Genomic DNA, 19211 nt, shown 5'->3' on the forward strand with positions numbered 1-19211 from the left:
TTCCAAATCAAAAGGAGGCACTTTAAAACAAAGGGTAACTTTTAACCTTTAATGAATCGTTTTAATATAAGTAAAAAGTGATCCATTTAGGAATGTTACTCCCATCCAACATGTTATCACTTCTATCTTAAAGTGGTGACTTTTATAAAATGACTCACTTAGGCTCCATTTTGTTGGGTTTAAAATATTTTCAGTGTAAAATAATTTTCTTGGAAATAATTTATAGTGGAAAACACAATTCTAAAATTAGTTTTTCGTTGTTTGGTTCTATGTAAAAAAAAAATGATGAAACAAAAGGAAAATGAAAGGGAAAGTAAGGAGGTAGTGAGAGAGTTACAAGAGAGAGAAGGAAAAGGAATGAAAATAGTTTTCCCTTTATTTTGAAGGGAAGATGGTTTTCCATCATTGGAAAATCAATTTTACTTCTAGGAAAAATTGTTTACACTCCTTTGCAAACCAAACAATGTAAAATTAAAAAGAGAGAAAAAAAATTTTCAAGAAAAATATTTTACACAATATCAAGCGAATCTTTAGCATAAAAATTTATATACCTGTTTCATACAAAAATTTGATTATTTCCATGATTTGAATCTCAATTTGGCAAAAACACTAAATTTCTTTCTCTTTTCCATAGATAAATTACATAGAAAATATAGATGACATTTTTTTTCCACACGTAAACTCCTACTCCCTAATGGAGAAGTACAAACCATGTGAACTACAAAAGCAAATAAAATAACTTGGAAGTATTGCTTGTTTACCCAAAAAAAGAAGAGGCTTTCTTAGTAAAAGTCAGTCACTTGACGAATGTGATCCGGTAAACCCAAATCCTCATTTACACATGATAAGTGTAATCTCTGAAGACATGGTAGAACCCCCGATATGCTAATCAGGCGACCACGAGCCCGAATTACCAAAAACCTGAGATTTTTGAATTTATCCTTTGTACCAAAATCAAGACTTATATAGGGCTGAACCCGTAACCGAAGTTTTTTGAGACTAGGAAGATCTTGGAGCACTTGTAGTGTACCCAAATAATCCATGCCGATACATATTTCAAATGACAAACAAACTAAGCTATGTAGCTCTGGAATCCATCTTGGCAACCTGTCTCTTAGAACGAATGAGAATACAAGCTCCTCCAGCTTCTGAGGGGGGGATTTTATCAGGTGTTCCTGCTCAAAGTCACATGCGGAAAGCTCAGATGGACTGATAACGGACACATCGAGTGACCGAAGCTCGGTCATTCCCTCTAACGCGTCGCAAAATGCTGGTAGATCCTTTCCATCCAGTTTAAATACATGCAATGTCCTCATACGTTTCAAAGTTTTTAGCTCCTTTACTAAGCCAGATTCACTTACATTCACATCTACTAAGGTTTGCAACTCAGTCAAGCTCGTCAAAACCCCTAGAGGAATTATGACTTCACTATTTATAATGAGATGTTTTAGCTTTTGAAGACGCTTGATATTAAGTACAACTGGTTTACTTATGGATCGATTATAAATATCCAATGTTTCCAGATTGATAAGTTGACATACCAACTCTGGGAAGTTATGTATGTTACATATACGCAGCCTCAAAAGACGCAAGTTGTGCAGATTTGCCACCACTTGAGGAATATGACCATCAATTTCACTTTCCTCCAGATGTAGTACTCTCAGACAATCGGCGAATTCGGGGAGTAACTTTGCCAGTAAATCAAGACAATTTGTACAGTTATTAAGCAACAAATTGCGGATGCTACAAGCATTATTCCGAGTCCTTATGTCTTGCAGGTTGAGAGAATTACTAATGTTGTTAATCGAAAGCCGCCGTGGTTTTCCATTTTTATCAATCTCTTGCGAGTTCTCAAGTATAAATTCACAAAAGTCTAGTTCCTTTGATTTTTCCCTTATTATCTCATGGAGGACATCATGAATCCTAACTGAAGTTTCAAATAACTCGCTTTCTGTTGGTAAATACATGGTATTATTCTTCATGTTGTGACTTATTTTCATCACTAATCCTCTTTCAATGAGATCCTTCATATAATCTTCGGCAACTTCTTCAGGTGTATAAGCCCCTTCGCTCTTTGCTAACGCCTCTGCGACCCATGACCGAACTAACTTACTAATCTCTATATCATGATCTTCAGGAAACATGCCAAAGTACAAGAAACAAGCCTTCAAATTATATGGCAAATCATGATAACTGTACAACATTATCTTTTTAGTGTCTTCATAAGAAGAAGAATGAGACTTTTTGTATTCATGACCAAGATTATCACGTACTGTCTTCCATACAGATATACTTTTCTTTTTGGTGGCAAGAAGTCCAGCGACTGCCAAAATTACCAGTGGTAAACCTGCACATTTTGCCAAGATTTCGCGAGATACCTCCTCCAATGCTCGATCAGGGTAATTATTATTGTTAAATAACCTCTTACAAAATAGCTCCCATGCATCTTCTTCAGACAAGCGCTTGGCAACATAGTCATTGCCATACAAGGAATTTTTCCAGTATTTTGCAACCTTTTTATTACGAGTTGTCATCAATATCCTACTTCCTTCTTGGTTAGAAGGTAAGGCAACATCTATGCATTTTAATAAATCACAGTCCCAAACATCATCAAGAACAACAATATAACTGCAAAATGAAAAAGAGCCCAATTAAGGTAAACACTAAACAAACCATATAGATCACAAGAATTTAACCAAGTCTGAAAAAATATTATTAGGCCTGCACACATAGGCCCGCACCGGAGGAGAGAGTGACTACAAACAATCTCAAATGAGGTTCCATCATAAAACATATTGGTAATTAGATCCACTCTCTTGTTTTTCGAAATTGGACAAGCTCACATACATGTGGGTTAAAACCTAAACAAATTCCTCCAATTCTAAGGTGTTGACAGTTCATATTAAACCCGATCCAAATTTTTGATCTTTCCAGATTTAGATCCAACCCGGATCTGGATTTAAGGTACGATGGTTTAGATTAGTTTTTCAAATGTGAAGTTAACCGCTTTCATGTCTACCATTTTGTGTTGGAAAAGTATAATTTGTTAATTAAGATAGGATTTTACTAGAATAAATTAAATTTTGAAGTAAAATTGAAAAGCCCAAATAATAATGGATATAAATCCAGAATTGTGCATCCGTCGTATAATTAGGCCACCATATTTTATTCGCGTATTCTTTGGAGAAGTATATATATATATATATATATATATATATATATATATATATATATATATATATATATATATATATATATATATATATTAATTATAGAGGTAGGATCCGCTGAAAACAGCTCTTAATCTGAAAACTGAAAACAAGGTAACTTTTAAGCCCTTTGGGGTAACTTTTAACACTTTTAGGGTAACTTTTGTCAGTTTTAGGGTAACTTTATTATATTTGTAGTTCTATATATTTCAAGGGTAACTTTATTTATTATAAGAGTAACTATTACCACTTTTAGGGTAACTTTTACCATTTTTAAGACAACTTTTTAGATTTTAAGGGTAACTTATTTAACTTTGATTATAGTTAAACCTATGAAGGATTCGAACCTACATCGTTGTGTCTTACACAATGTTTTGCCAATTGAGCTAATAGGTTGTATGAATTTCGCCAAATATATGTTAGTGAGAGGGGGTAACAAAGAGCTTTAATACAGCAACTAATAACAATTTTTGGAAACTAATAAAAACAGAGTATGCTACACCATAATGAACAAGATAAAAATAACAGAGAGAACACCAAAAGTAAAAAGTAGACAATACCACATGAAACGAAAGATTAGGAAAATTAAAATTATCAGTTTTACATCAGATAAAGCAACAACATCCAAGTAATGTAACCATAAGATTTCATAAACACGCAATATAAAGTTACCCTAAAAGTGCATAAAGTTACCCTTGAAATATATATGAAATTACCCTAAAATTGCTAAAAATTAGCCTAAAAACGGTAAAAATTATCCTAAAAGTGGTAATATTTAGTCTTATAATAAATAAAGTTATCCTTCAAATATACAACTACCCTTAATATAATAAAGTTACCCCAAAACTGGCAAAAGTTATCCTAAAAGTGTTAAAAGTTACCCTAAAGGGGTTAAAAGTTACCCTTGTTTTCAGTTTTCAGCCTAAAGATAGTTTTCACGAGATCTCATTCCTATATATATATATATATATATATATATATATTTGATTGGGAGATTAAGTCAGCCCAAGGGCTAACTCCTACCAAGGCTACTAGCCTTGTAGGAACTAGGAACTACCAGCACATTGGCTGGTAATGCATGCAAAGCATGCTAAGGAAATACCCCAACATAATGCTGGGGGTAAGGATTGAACTCCTGACCTCAGAGATCAGAGGGGAGTGCTCTACCACATGAGCTAGCTCCTCATCCTTCTTTGGAGAAGTATATGATTGTGCCTATGTTAGTTAAATAGTTACTCCCCAACATATAAATTCGAGATCTACTAAAACAAACGAAATAACTCACAACTAGATAAGTACCTTAAGTTGTTGTTTTGCACCATGTAGTTCCTAAACACTTCCGATGCTGACAATATGTCTTGTGATGCTGTCTTCACATCATCTTGCACATTTTCAGGCACTCTAAACTCCTGAAGAATTTTGAGTAGTATATCTGCTGGTTTATAAGATTGGGAAACAGTGACCCAAGCACTCAATCCGAATTGAGATTTGACCTCCTCGTACACTTGGTTCACAACTGTGGTCTTGCCAATACCAGCCTCACCCCTTACAGCTAAAAAAAACCTGTTCAAATGCCTTCTCTTTTGCAAATCCAACTCCATGATTATCTCCTCCTTACGACGATCGATATCGACAAAGAGGGACTGATCCATAAAACGAAACCAGCTCCGAGGATCATTGGCCGCCTCCACCGGCTGATGGAGCACTTGGCTTAACAGATTCATGTCCTTCTTTATCTCCACAATAGCGTTGGCTATCTTAAGCTTTGGCCATAATTGCTTCACAAATAGCAGGGCTACCATTAAATACCTCCTTAGATAGTTAGGATAAAGCTCAACTAAATGATTGCGCTGCCTAAGGAGGTCGTAGCTCTCGATAACATCCTCAATGCGGGAATTGATTCCACTCCTCTCTTTGACATAAATGATGTTACCTTCATCTTCGTCTGCTGTAATATCGCCGGCTTTGTGTAAGTCTTCAACAATTTTCTCTTGCCTTATCTCAATCTCCTTCATTTCTTTTGGGAGATAAAAAATCAACCAAAAGTTTGCCTGAATCAACTTGGACAGCTTTTCTTTTGCCCAGCTCCACCATGATGGTAGGACTTTAATTATTTCCTTCACACACCATGATGCTAGGATTGTAATGATTCCCTTCACATACCATGATGATAGGAACATAGTGATTCCCTTCACATACCATGAGCTTAGAAATGCAGAAATAAGTGCCATTTTCGGTTTTCCGATGCTTCTCTCACTTCTCTCTTGTGCCAATTACTACCACAATTTCTTCCATTTGAAGCGTTTCCTTCGCCCTTAAGTACTACTGTAGTATTATAGGTCAATTTCAGCATGTTTTTTCCCCCTTGTTTCTTTGAAAACGTGTTTTTTTTTTCTTCTGAAAGGAGACTCCAACTAACATTTTAACGTAATGTTCTTTCACTCTTTCCCAATTCCAGTGTGATGGAATGTTCTTTCACATTGAATCATTATTTATGGATAGCACTAATGAATACTTTTTCATTGTTTTTGCCAAATTGAGGGATTTATTACTACTTTTTCGTTGCATACTCATTGAGAAATTATTTCACATGGAGTCATGGATACTTAGCACTAGTGAATACTTTTTCATTGTTTTTGCCAAATTGAGTGATTTATTATTGTTTTTTGTGCATATTCATTCATTGGGTCAATACTTCGAGTTATGATAAAAACACTAATAGTTGGTGGGCAGCTTGCCCACTAACTAATTTTTTTTAAAAAAATTATTTTTTTGTTTAAACAAAAATATATAAAAAACTACTGTTTGTCAAAAAATAACACGTGATCTCAGTCATAAAGCAAAAGGTTGCAGTGATTTGCGTTCCTTGTTTAGCTTTTTTCCCAAAAAGTACAATTAGTTATTGATAGGAACCCTTGTTTGTGTGTTTGAAACCCATGTTATTGTTATATCAACCATTGTTCCTGTGTTTGAAACCCGTGTTTTTGTTAACTAACCCTTGTTTGTGTATGTAAAAAAAGTTTGAAATCTACTTTTTGTCAAAAAGTAAATATGTGATCTCCGTGGTAAAGCAAAAAGTTACATTGATTTGCGTATCCTGTCAGCTTTTCCCCAAAAAAGTACAATTGATTTTAATAAGAATCCCTGTTGGTGTGTTTGAAACCATGATTATTGTTAAATCAACCTATCTAAGTTCAAATATGGCTCCCATACTTGAAAACGTTTCAGCCGAGGTTGGGATATCTGTAGGGAAAATAGTACATGGTCTCTAGGTAATGGTAGTAGGATTTAAGTTCTCGACTGATAACTAGTTAATTAGGGATTAGGACCATTAGAGATTCGATCCTAGGACCTCTCCGAGAAAATGAACTTGACCTAATTGTAAAGGATGTGACAATGGAGGGAAAATAGGATCTTAGTAGCATATTCTAGACTAGATCCTTAGCAGCTCCCAAGAGAAACCAGGAGGATCTTCTAATTTCCAACTTTGTTTCCCATAAAGGGTTCTCCTTAAGACAAGCCTATAAATCCCTTATACATAGGCCAATGGTCGTCGAAGTGGATTGGATTTGGAAACACAATATGAAGCCAAACTCAAATTCTTTTTATGGCTCCTCGATCTGGTGGGATCGCCTCCCCCACAAAAACATGCTTGCCTTCTGTCACATTGTCCTGGACTTTTCCTGCCCTAGGTGCAGCCACCCGTTTGAAAATTCTAGCCATGTTAGGGATTGTAAAGACTTCCAAAAAGTTAGGAAGAAGCAAATCTTGGTCCAAATCCTCATAGTAGTTTCCATAGCTGGCTAAAAGAGAATTTGAGGATTGATGAGCAATATAAATGGTTAGAGGGGGGGGGGGGGGTTAGTATTCCCTTACATTTGTCAGGAACTGTGGAAAGATAGAATTAATGTCTCATTTCTAATATCGAAACCTACTCTGACATGTATCCTCCAAAGAGCTACTACCCTTGCCACGGAATAGACCAATCACTAAAATAGGCTAATTTCAAAAATCCAATCTCCTCAACAGATAGTTTCCATCCCCGTCAGGATCATATCCTCATCCATGTTGATGCCCCCTTTTCTAGTTACATGTCCCCGATTGGCCTTGGGGAGTCGTCCGAAGTCCTAGTGGGAGATGGACCCTAGGTTAGGAGAGGAAATGCTTTGTGATGGATGTTCTTATGTCCAAAATCTTAACTATTTATAATGGTTATGTGTTATGCTCTCACCGGTGGATCTTGGCTTCAATTTATTCTGGTTGTCGTACCGTGATTGATATGCTTAGATCCACGGATGACATTGCTAACAAATATTCAAGCATTATTTGTCACTGCAGAAAGCTTTAGAAACAGGTGCCAGAAGTGAAGATTGAGCATTATGGTTGGGTGTACAGTAGAGTGGTGGATGCCTCATCTAAGCATGGAAGGATTACGAATTGTAATAGTAATATAATTAGGATGTTTCCCTATCCCCTAATTAATTGTTGTAAGTATTTTTATGATGCGGAATGTAAGGATATTTTTAATATGATAATATAATTTCGATTGTGTTGATCATCAAAACAAAAATCCATGTTTTTGTTAGACCAACTCATGTTTGTGATGTACAAATCTTGAAATAACAATATTAGCCTTAGTGGACAAGCTACTTATTATTAGCATTTTATCACTCCTCCAATACTTCACCCGAAGGCATTATGGATATCTAGCACGATTGAATCTTTTTTCATTGTTTTTTCTCCAAATTGAGTGATTTATTATAGTTTTTTTTGGTGCATACGCATTTAGTAATTATTTTGGGGTGTACACACATTGTTCAATAATTGTTTTGAGAGTACACACTTATTGCATCATTTTTTTCGGCTGGCACGAGGGGATACTTTTTTCTTTCATTGGTCGGATGACAAAGTAGTGTTTACTAGTCCCAAATCTTTCTTCTACCTCAGAAAGTGTTGAAGCAAGTAAATGCAATATGTAGATCATATCTCTGGATTGTGCTATAAAATCTGATAACTTATGGGTTAAATGGATTCATAACATGTACATTCAAGATCAAAATTTCCACTTCCTAAGGAACTAAGGATGTTAAGAGATTATAACCAAGCAGGCATTGCTTGATGGCGCCAGATTTCGTTTTCAACAGAAAATACCATTTTTCCTGGAAAGATGTTTCAATTACCAGGATTGGACTTAAAAACTAAGAAGATAAGAAAATCAAGATTGGATGCCAAACCTCATATGGAGATACAAGATTGAAGTTGACCTCACCCTAACAGCTACAATCATCAAGGCTAGAAATAAATAGAAGGGGATCAAAAGAAAGATCTTTCTCCTTTGAACCTTTAGAAGCTTCAAAAGCACAAGGGGGGATGAGAACCACCAAACAAGGTAAATACATGTGGCCCCAGCAAGTCAAAAGTCAGAGGGGTTCAAATCCCTTCTTAGTAGAGAACATAGGGGACACATAGGTATGAATTCCAAAACTTTTAAAAGACTCTCTACTCCTGAAAAGACATCTATAAAGTTATCCTAATAGAACAATAGCCAAAGCTACTTCTTCAGAAGTAGAGGAAGTGTTAACAGTTAGCGATACCATAATGTTACTACTCCTCTAGCTCTAGACATCATTAATGTGGAAAATGCAAAATTAAGAAAAAGTACTTCCTCTTGAGCAGTAACTTCCTCATTGGCGTCCTTATTAATGAAGAAGTTAACAAATTTCTGAAAACCACATTTGTTGGCATTAGTAGTGGCACTAACAATCTGGCGAAAGGTTGATAAACATTGACTATTCAACTAATTGTATTCTTTAACATGGTGAAAGATAGGATGGTCAATTTCAATATTTACCTGTTGGAGGAGCCCCCGTTAATAAAGGCAATATCAGCTAATGTTACAGTCATTGGCCCCCCATCGGAACAAAAAGCAATTGATGGCAGGATCCAAACAAGCTAGTAATGCGTGGACATGGCCCCATCAAAGGGCATGGTTTCATAAGAAGCTATTCTCAAGAAAGACAATATTTTATTATTGGACCATTTGTCAGGAAAAGATTTCATCCGCAGAAACCATGCTCTTGCATCCACCCCTGAAATCCAACCTTTAAATGGCTTCCTGGATAAAGGCCAATTCAAGTTTGGGAGGGTTTTTTGGGGCAAATGGAAGTATTATGAGCTTACTATCTCCAAGATAATATGGTCCAAGAACGGTAACATTGCTTCTCTAAGACTATTTGGTGCTTTAGTTTTTGAATCTTGAAAGGAAAATAAGGACCAACAATTGCAATTCTATCCTCTAAAGGAGTGATGGAGCCAGTGTTTTTGTTCACATACCTGAACACTTGGGATTTATAAGTCGCAAGGTTCACTTTAATGGTGTTGCACAATTGACGAACTGCGTGCCTCAGATTACATGGCATCACGTTTTTAACAAGTGCTTCACGAATCTCATCTTCACGAATTCATTCAGTTGATATGACAAATTAAAATCTGGTGATGATTGTAAATTTGTAAAGAAAGGTAATAAAATTGTCTGAAGAGTCTTAAATTTTCCTAAAATCCTTGAAAAAGGTTTTAATGAGGAAAAATAATAAAATGAAACAATAAAAGAAGAAAGCACGTGCATAGCGCATGGTAGTATGGTTAAAGGTATGTTGCCAGAGGTTCCAGACATTTTCTTGATACTTTACTTTGATATCCTATCAGTGATTTCGGATATCACTTATGATTTTAGCTAATTAGCTGCTATTCTCTTGCTTGAAGTGCAATGAAGAAATCGCATTTTCACGATCTCGAATACGATATCCGTTAGCTCAGTAAGACAAGACGTCATTAGTTGTCGCGGTAGAAAATTACTAAGACCACCCGGAACTCATGAGGGCTTATCAGTTTGGGATAGGCTTGTGATGAGACCTACTCGTTTTTCGGGTTTTTATACTATGACGTGAAAAGACTCAAGACCGAGAGTTGTGACCTCCTATAAGCTTGAGACCCCTTCACATGCTATACTGCTCACGACGGTGGCTCCAAAGGTATCAACGAAATCCCAGGAGAAGAAAAGAAAATTTTCAAAATTTTCGCCGATTAATAGGAATGCCCTCATTTAATTTCCTTACGAAAATTGAACGGGCGACCAAAGGGGATCAAATCCTCCCTGAGACATGTTTTATTGGGCCATATTGAAGCCAAAGTTTTAATAAATTAAAATACAAAGTCAAATTAAAGAAGCCTATTTCAAAGGGTGCGTGATTTAGAAGCCCATTCCAAAGGGTGTGTTATTTAGAAGTTCATTCAAAAGGATGTGTAACTTCTTATTTTCCAGGAGACAGTAAATATCTCTTTATAAAAAAGGGTAAGTGTAATAACATTGATACACTATTCATCTCTTAATCAACACCCCCAAACCTTTCATCTCCCAAAACCTTCTCAAAAAACCTTATTCTCCAAAAATGGATGTTCCCAAACCATCCGCGGAGACTTGCATTACTGCGCCCCAGGAGGCATCCCACAAGAGGTTGACCAGCCATTCCTTCCTCCTTTAGAGATACTGGAGAAAAGGGAGGAAGAGGAAGAGAATGAAGAAGAAGAAGATGAGGAGGATGCCTCTCCATCATCAGACACTAAGTCTGATGATCATGATAAAGATCAGGATGATGATGATGACGAACCCGCCGCCAAGAGGAGAAGGCTCATAGATTTCCCTGAGGACACCTCCAGCGAAGAAAGTGGTTTTCTCCCTTCTGGGAATGACTGTAGTGATGCTGTTGGAGATGATGATTAAGATGGACTCCCTCAAGAGCCAGCCTCCGAGGAAGACTCGGATTGCAACAAACCCCCATCTCCTGAGAGCATAGTAGAAATCTAGGTTGAGAGTTTAGAATTTAGAAATTCTAAAGAAGAAATTGTAAATTTTTTTTCTAATATAAAAGTTTCAATTCTAGGTTGTAAAAAAATTATTATCTAACGAAATTTACTTTTCTATCTCTGTTCGAATTTTTTTAGTATTTTAGCCCATATTTGCATTATTTTGTTCAATCAAAATTATTCAAATTAATATGTTGTTTCATAATAAACCGTCAAATCAAATAATCTACACTCAACGATCTATATTAAAATGAAGAGAGATGGAGTTTCTCTTGGAAGACTAAATCTATTAAAATTTATTAATGAGGTAGAAAAAGTTACTTTAAAAAGCCATAATTACCTTTCAATTACACACGCCATTAATGTCCAATAATCCTAAAAGTGAAATGACACATTGATGGGTTAATGGGCACACTCATTTTACCCACTAGGGCCTTAACTTGAAATGGTGGAGGTTACTTATAAAAGATTTGCAATACATTATTTAGATATATAACAGCCCACGCCTCACATATCCTAAAAAATAGGGACGGTAATTATAATGGTTGTATTAAGTACATCATTTTAACTCTGAGGATTTTCACTCCTAATTTTGTTTTACCATCAAAACCCAAAAGTCCTCGAATATGGTTAATCAACAAATATCCCCCTTGCCATTTCGTGGGCAATGTTGGAGGCATCGATTTAATATAGACATAACACAAGAGGACTGGAAGGAATTCAAAGGTGAGGAGATAAAGAAATGGCGGTCTAAGATTACAAGAATCTTTGGACGGGATCCAAAGGTCCGATTTGGAGATGCTAAGGAACAAGGGTCCAATGCTACTAAGATTGGAAGCGATGTGGATTTCCTAGCATTGAACCTTTGGCAAAAAATGGAAAAAAGTTAGGTTATTGAAGCTAATGAGCGTCTGCAAAGCATGGGGAGATTGCATTGTAAAACAATACTTTCCCCCCTGAACTCACGTTGAAAAACCGCAAGTTCATAATCTGCGAAGGGCGAATTCAACAGAAAGTATAAGTAGTCTAATTGGAAGAAAATATGAGTTTCAAAAACTCATACAATATAAGTGTACTTGCCTATTGTGGCATGAGAGTTTGTTGGGAGGAGGCATCCCTATATTCCCAGGCGAAGATCATTCTAATAATGATGATCCTGATCCTAACGCTGATGCAGATGAGGAACCACAGATCATCATCAGTTCCGCCCATCTTCGTGCTTGATATATCAAGCAAAATTTTAAATGTCTTAGTGATTCTAGTGATAGTACCTAGTTTAGATCCCGCCTAGGAAACTATGTATCTATTGACTTAGTCGAACTTTGTTAAAGAAATATCTCTTGAAATGATATTTCATTATGAAGTAATTTTTATCCTATTATTCCTTTTTCAATATATCTCCATATCACATTAAAAAAAATTAACTTTAAATATTATTGTTCATAAAATGAACAATAAACTCAAGGAATTAATCTTAGGCATAAACAACTAAAAAATGATATATAAAGTTTTAGATTTATCAATAAATTTGATAATTTTAAAACAAATGATAATCAAAGAACAAGTTTGTAAGAAGAGACTTGGAGTGCACAATCAAGGTAAGTATCTAATACAAAATTGCAAAGAAGATAATTCAAACGGTATGGAGATGAAATAAAAGAGTTTTAGGAGAAGACAAAAATGGAAGATATATTTGGAAATTAAAAATATGATGATGGAGAAAAAAAGGATGAGAAATGTTGAATATTAAAATGTAGGATAAGTTGGATGGTTGATGACATGAACATCAACAAATGAAATTAACATTGGAAGAAAAGGAAGGAATGAAAAAAAATGAGAGAATATTGGTGACAAGAGCACCAATAGTTGTGAAGAAGAAGAAAAAAGAAACAAAATGAAAAGAAAAAGGAGAAGAAAAAAAAAGTTCAAGAGAAAGATTTTGGAGTTTACTAATGAAATGGACATCAGCAGAGATGATTGGTGATATGAGCATCAATGAAAGAATGAAATTGGATAAAGATATGTGAAGAAGAAAAACAAAAAAGTTCAGATTAGGGGGAGTAAGTTGGTAACATGCAAGAAAATGTGATGAAGAAACAAAAGTGAGATGGTTGGTAACAAGGGTACCACCACAAAGAAGTGATAATCAACAATATGGAAAGAAGAAAATGGAAGATCAAGGTGGTTGGTGACGTAGGCACCGACGAGGACGAGAAGAAAATTTTAAGAATCAAGTTTGGAGATAGTTGATGACAAGTGCATCAACAAGACTTTGAAGAGACCTTTGGAAGAAGCATGATGAAGTACAAGAATTTTAAAGATTAAGGGGGAGTGTTAGAGATTAATCTAGAAAATTCTAAATGTTCGATGAAAAATGTGAGAAAAATATCTAATGTGTATCTAGAATTATCTTGTCAAAAATCTAAGATATTTGTATTCGAAAGAAAAATCTAGAAGCTAGGATACAACAACTATAAATATGTAATATGTGCATAAGTTGAAGAGAGAACCAAACAAGTGAGCTCCACACAAGATGTTAGGAAAGGTAGAAACAAAGGGTTCTACCAAGGTGAATGAGAGACATGAGCTCTCACAAACACACTTGTATAATCAATTATCAATGAAAATGCAATTTTATGATACAATTCGGGTCCATCAAAACTTCGGTGTGCGCCACAAATTCTATCATTACATAAGTCTCTCTATATTGAAAGTTAGTGATAATAGTTCTTAATAATTGTTGTATCGGTTATTTCACCAAATACCCCCGACAAATCAAGAAATTCACAATATACCCTCAATGTTTCAGAAATGCACCGTATACCCTTGAGTTTTCGAAAATGTGCACCAAATACCCTTTTGCCTAATTGTCGTGAACCCATAGTTAGCTTTATTTACAATTTTGCCATCATTATTAACCCTAATCCTAATTAAACCTAACCTAATCTAACCCTCATCCTACCCCTAAACCCCCCCCTTACCCTAACCCTACCCCTTGGCAGCCCCCACCCCCACCCCCTCCCCTCCACCACCCCAGCCTCTACCCCTCCCTCTCCCCCACCGTCGATGTTTGGCCGGCCTCCCCCACCCCCACCGCACCGACGCTGCGCGTGCCGGACACCCCCTCCCATCCCTGCGCGTCTGTTCGCCACCCCTCACCCTCCCTTTCGAACACAAAACCCCACCACTCCCCCTCCCTCCCCCCGCCGCAGCCCCCACCCCCTCCCCCTCCCTCTGCCGCAACCTCCACCCCTCCCCCTCCCTCTACCGCAACCCCACCCTTTCCCCCTCCCTCTACCGCAACCCCACCCTCTCCCCCTCCCTCTGCCGCAACCACGCGCTCGCCGGAGCTGCGCGTCGCACTCGCTTTCTCTCTCCTCTGTTCGTGGTTGAAATCTGATTAGGGTCGGACGCGTAGGGGGTGATCGACGATGCGTCGGTGGGGGAGGGGGAGGCCGGCAAAAGTAGCCGCGGTGGGGGTTGGGGAGGCCGACACACACATCGGCGGTGGGGGAGGGGGAGGGAGTGCGGTTGTGGTGGGGGTTGGGCCTGGGGGTGGAGGGTGGTGGGCTGGGTAGGTTAGGGTTTGGGGTGAGGGTTTAGGTTTAAGGGTTAGATTAGTGTTAGGGTTAGATTAGAATTAGGGTTTAGGATTAATAATGGCAAAATCGTAAATAAAGCTAACGGAGAAATAACGGACGTTAAAAAAAGGGTATTTGGTGCGCAAAAATGAAATTTCAGGGGTATATGGTGAATTGTTGAAACATTGAGGGTATATTGTGAATTTCTTGATTTGTCGGGGGTATTCGATGAAAAAACCGTTGTTGTATTATATTTGGGGTACTTTTAAGAAAAGTAGTTAATAGAGTTCGAGGTAATGTTGATAATCAAGTTTTATTTATCTTGGAGATCTATACTCAAGTAGTCATTCGTAAATTAAGGAATGTTATTATGTTTGGAAATTGATTCTAGTCAGCGTAATGACATATGGTCCCTAAATAGGTTAATATAATGAATTTGGATTAGTGTTTAATGTTCAATAAAATATGTTAATATATGCGTTTCAATCTCTAAGTTGAATAAAATATGTTATATGTAGTTATGAATATGAAATTCTACTCAAGTTGTGTATTTGTGCAGCTAGTGGTAACTGGTAATAGGGCCCTCTCATAAAATTAGAGGTTTGTGCTAAAATAAATTATAAATGTTAAATTTTTTGGTGAAATAGAAGAAACAAAAGAGTCATGAATGGGGATTTTTGGAGAATAGGAGAAGAAAAAGAAAAATACAAAATAGAAATTAATCTCTTTATATTTGTAATTATATTTAGGTTTTCTTTTCTTTTTTTTCTTTGGACGAATAACTAATAGAATTGTACCCTTATATTTCAGTGGCGCTGTGTAGTTGCTCACCCTACACATGGCCTTAGTCGCCACTGAGTGCTAACCATCAATTAACTTCTTGTTTTTGAGATAGAAAAACTAATTGTTTGGATTAATTATCGACGGAAACTCTAAGTTGGAGTGTTTTTGCTTTATAGTTTAAGTGATGATTGTTAGTAATTAAAGATAAGAGAAATATCGTATACGTTAATGTAGGAATGCGATCAAGTTCCTATCTTTGTTTCTTAGATCCCTGCAATCTAGTTATATATTTATAATGGTGGTTTATTGAGTTTTGAAAGTTAAGTTATGTACTATAAAGTAAGAAGTAGAACTAGGACTTGTTATTTTGTGAAAGTCCTTATAATTGTAATATGAGAATTAATTTGGAAAATATATGATGATGGTCTAATGATAACTTGAGTAGTTTCTTAAAAAAAAGAGCATATATTCTGAATGGAATTGTTTAGTGGTGTTATGAGGAATAATTATTTGACTAAGACTCTAAGAGTGAATTAACTTGGTTAGTTTCCTCACATGAAGGTAGAAAAAGGATTAGCTAATCATTGTCAATAACATGAAGAGCATTAGAGATAGTTTAACTAATTAGGAGCTGGATTGTTGGGATTGTGTCTAAAAGGGATTCAAATTAATATCGTTAAATGGAGTAGTATAATAAAGTCTGACGGTTTGATTAGTTTTCACTAAAGTAATATAGTAACGAGTTTAAATATGTAAGCAAGTATAAGTTGAGGCTAAGCCTCAACTATTTGATTGAGTAGTTTACTAATTGGATATAAGGTAGAGTCGATCCACGTAATTACAAGTTTGATATGTGAATAGTTCGTTATCGATAATTATAATTTGGAAGTCAAATTATGTTATAGCATGAACCTTGTTTTGATTGATATGATCACATATTTGTTTTATGGTTCATGGTTCAATTCATAATAAGTTGACTTGTTGTCATATTGGTTGTTATTATCTGAATTGTATGGAAACGAAAGTGATTAAAGAATTAATCATGTAAAGTGAAAGAATGACAAAGGTGGGAAGGAGCTGACGAGGATCGCTTCTGGTGGGCCCCTCATAGGTTACGAACAAGTGACAATGGATCTTAAGAATGACTCTCTGGTGGAGTGTCTTAAGGGGAAACCCTCTGGTGGGGTATTATGAGAGTCGCCTTGGAAGTGTTACCTCTGGTGGGTTGCTTTAAGGAGTGTATACACTAATGACTACTATAGGCCTTATATCTGGTGGGAAGACAATTCCTCGATAAGCGATGTGTCTGCAATCTAGTGTTGCTACCTTCGCATCGTTCCTTTCCTGTTGCTAACTAATTATGTTAAAGAAACGAAAAGTATATGAATGTATGTACATAATTGATTCAAAAGGAATAAAGAATGTTCCACAGGAACCGTACCAAGGGTATTGGATGACAAGTTTAAAGCATTTGATGCTATTGTGATTGTTCTCTAAGGAACTGTGAAGTCTCGAAGGGTATTGGATGACAACTATAAAGCATGTTTGCTATAAACATTGTTTCGTAAGGATTCGCTAAGTCACCAACGGTATTGGTTGACAAGTTTAAAGCATGTGTATTTCATGTTGCTATTGTTATTATAACCATTGTTATTGTTGTTGCTTTGTCGTTATTGTAATTAAATGGTTTTCAAGTAAAGGAGCACCAAAGCATGTTTGAATCTATTTGATGGGTTAGTACCCAGCTTTGCTGATGTGTGTACGTTTTGTTTTGTCATTTCTGTGGTCTGTCACTTGGTGGGTGGCATCGTCCTATTTGTTGCAGGTTCAAGAGTTTTTTTTTCTCAGCAAGTAAGTATATGTATATATCAACTCAAAACTCATTTACAACCTAAACACCACTCTTACTTAATGCAAGTAAGAATAACGACCTATACAATGCTATGTATTATAAAGCCAAAAACCAACTATAATACTGTCTTGAAATCTTTGCTGGAAGCACTGCTTTAATTCTATCCTTCACTTCCTTCTTACATTTATCAGTAAGAAGAAGAGGCCTTGTAACAAGTTGTTGCCAATAGGCATTATTTCTGCATCTTCATAAGCTATATACCAATGCAGCAATACTGGCATGCCACACACTTCTCTTGAACTTGGAATTGTTGCTTCTGTCTATCCATATAATCAATCTATGGAGACTTTGAGTCACTGCTGTAATGCCCATCTAGCTCTTCATCTATGCTAAACATATCTTGCTATATGAACATTCAAAGAATAAATGTTCATGTGTTTCATTGCCTTGTGCACAGATTAAACATTCAGGGGAAGAGATAACTCCAATTCTAGCAAGCTTGTCTGTAGTCTGCAATCTATGCTGCACTGCCAGCCTGTTAATGAATTTGTGTCTTGGAACACTCAACCTATTCCAGACCATAGTACACCAGTTCACCTGTCTATTCTCCCCCATCAGCTTATCATAAATTTTCCCAACTTTGTAATGAGTTAATATAGAACTCATCCTTAGTAAAGTGAGTTTTAAGTTGGTTCTTCATATCACAAATTTTTTCCCAATACCAGCTGACACCATTTCCAGGATTGTAATCCCACCAATCATTCTCCTTGATGTACACTGAGTGAACCCATTTAACCCAAAGATTATCTTGCTTTGTTGCTATAACCCACACATATTTCCCCATACGACATTATTCCACTTGATAACATTTCTGAAACCCAAACCTCCTGCAGTCTTGTCACAACACAGTTGATCTGAACCAAAATTTATTTTCAGGTCTATTACAAAAGGCATTTCCACTACATAAAAATGCTCTACAAATTTTCTCAATGTTGTGTAAAACATATTTAGGCAAAATATAGATTTGTGCCCAATACATATGTAAGATCATCAACACTGTATTGATTAACAAAGCTCTTACAGTGTATGAAAGATTTCTTGAACTCCACATTCTAATTCTGGCACTCATTTTGTCTACCAACACATCATATTGTGCCACTAAAATCCTTTTAGAGCATATGGGTACTCCTAAGTACTTAAAAGTTAAAGTACTTTTAGAGAACCTAGAAACATCAACTATTCTTTGAACATCACCCTCAGTCATGCCACAGTAGAATAACGATGACTTAACCATATTAGCTTTTAAGCCAGAAGACTCAGAAAATAGCTTAAAAGCTTGGAGCAATAGATACACTGAAGTGAACTCACCTTTGCAGCATAAAATTAAATCATCTGCAAAATAAAGGTTGAGTAAGCTTCATTGGCTTACATCTATGGTGAAACTAGAATTGTGGCATCTCGCTCACCCCTTTCAAGACTCTAGAGAGGTACTCTATTCACACCACAAAAAGTAGAGGGGACATAAGATCACCCTGCCTTAGACCTCTAGCTGAACTAAAAAAGCCATGCATATTTCCATTAATCATCAAAGAGAATTTAGGGGTAGTAACACACTCCATTACCAATTCAATGAACTGCAGAGGGAAACCCAAGTGCTCTAACATTTCCTTTAAAAAACTCCAGTCAACTGTGTCATAGGCTTTTTGCAGATCCAGTTTTATCATACAACTTGGCTTAGAATTTTTTCTCCCATAAACTTTAACTAAATCTTGAACCACCATTATATTATGAACAAGATATCTCCCTTGCACAAAACCTCCTTGGTTCTCAGCTTTTATGCCAGGTAGGACATTTCTAAGTCTTCCACAAATAACCTTGGTGATGCACTTGTATATGGTATTGCAACATGAAATAGGCCTGAAA

At 36.3% G+C, this 19211-nt stretch overlaps 1 protein-coding gene across 1 annotated transcript; it reads right to left on the reverse strand.

Annotated features, from left to right (window-relative positions):
- Positions 1 to 571: 571 nt before the first annotated feature.
- LOC104898062 (disease resistance protein RPM1) lies at positions 572 to 5936 on the reverse strand. Its single transcript, XM_010685069.4, has 2 exons — positions 4509 to 5936; positions 572 to 2628 (listed from the first exon to the last, which is right to left on the reverse strand). The coding sequence occupies exons 1-2, from the start codon at positions 5438 to 5440 to the stop codon at positions 783 to 785; spliced, it is 2778 nt and encodes a 925-aa protein (XP_010683371.2). The 5' UTR covers positions 5441 to 5936; the 3' UTR covers positions 572 to 782.
- Positions 5937 to 19211: the final 13275 nt, after the last annotated feature.

The sequence above is a fragment of the Beta vulgaris genome, chromosome 6 (genome assembly GCF_026745355.1).
Source record: "Beta vulgaris subsp. vulgaris cultivar EL10 chromosome 6, EL10.2, whole genome shotgun sequence".
Taxonomy (NCBI): Eukaryota; Viridiplantae; Streptophyta; class Magnoliopsida; order Caryophyllales; family Amaranthaceae; genus Beta; species Beta vulgaris.

Excerpts from the sequence above, each read along its gene's own strand:
- LOC104898062 (XM_010685069.4), bottom strand. The coding sequence starts at position 5,440 with ATGGCACTTATTTCTGCATTTCTAAGCTCATGGTATGTGAAGGGAATC. Across the intron at positions 2,629-4,508 it reads GTGCAAAACAACAACTTAAG|TTATATTGTTGTTCTTGATG; the intron begins GTACTTATCTAG and ends TTCATTTTGCAG.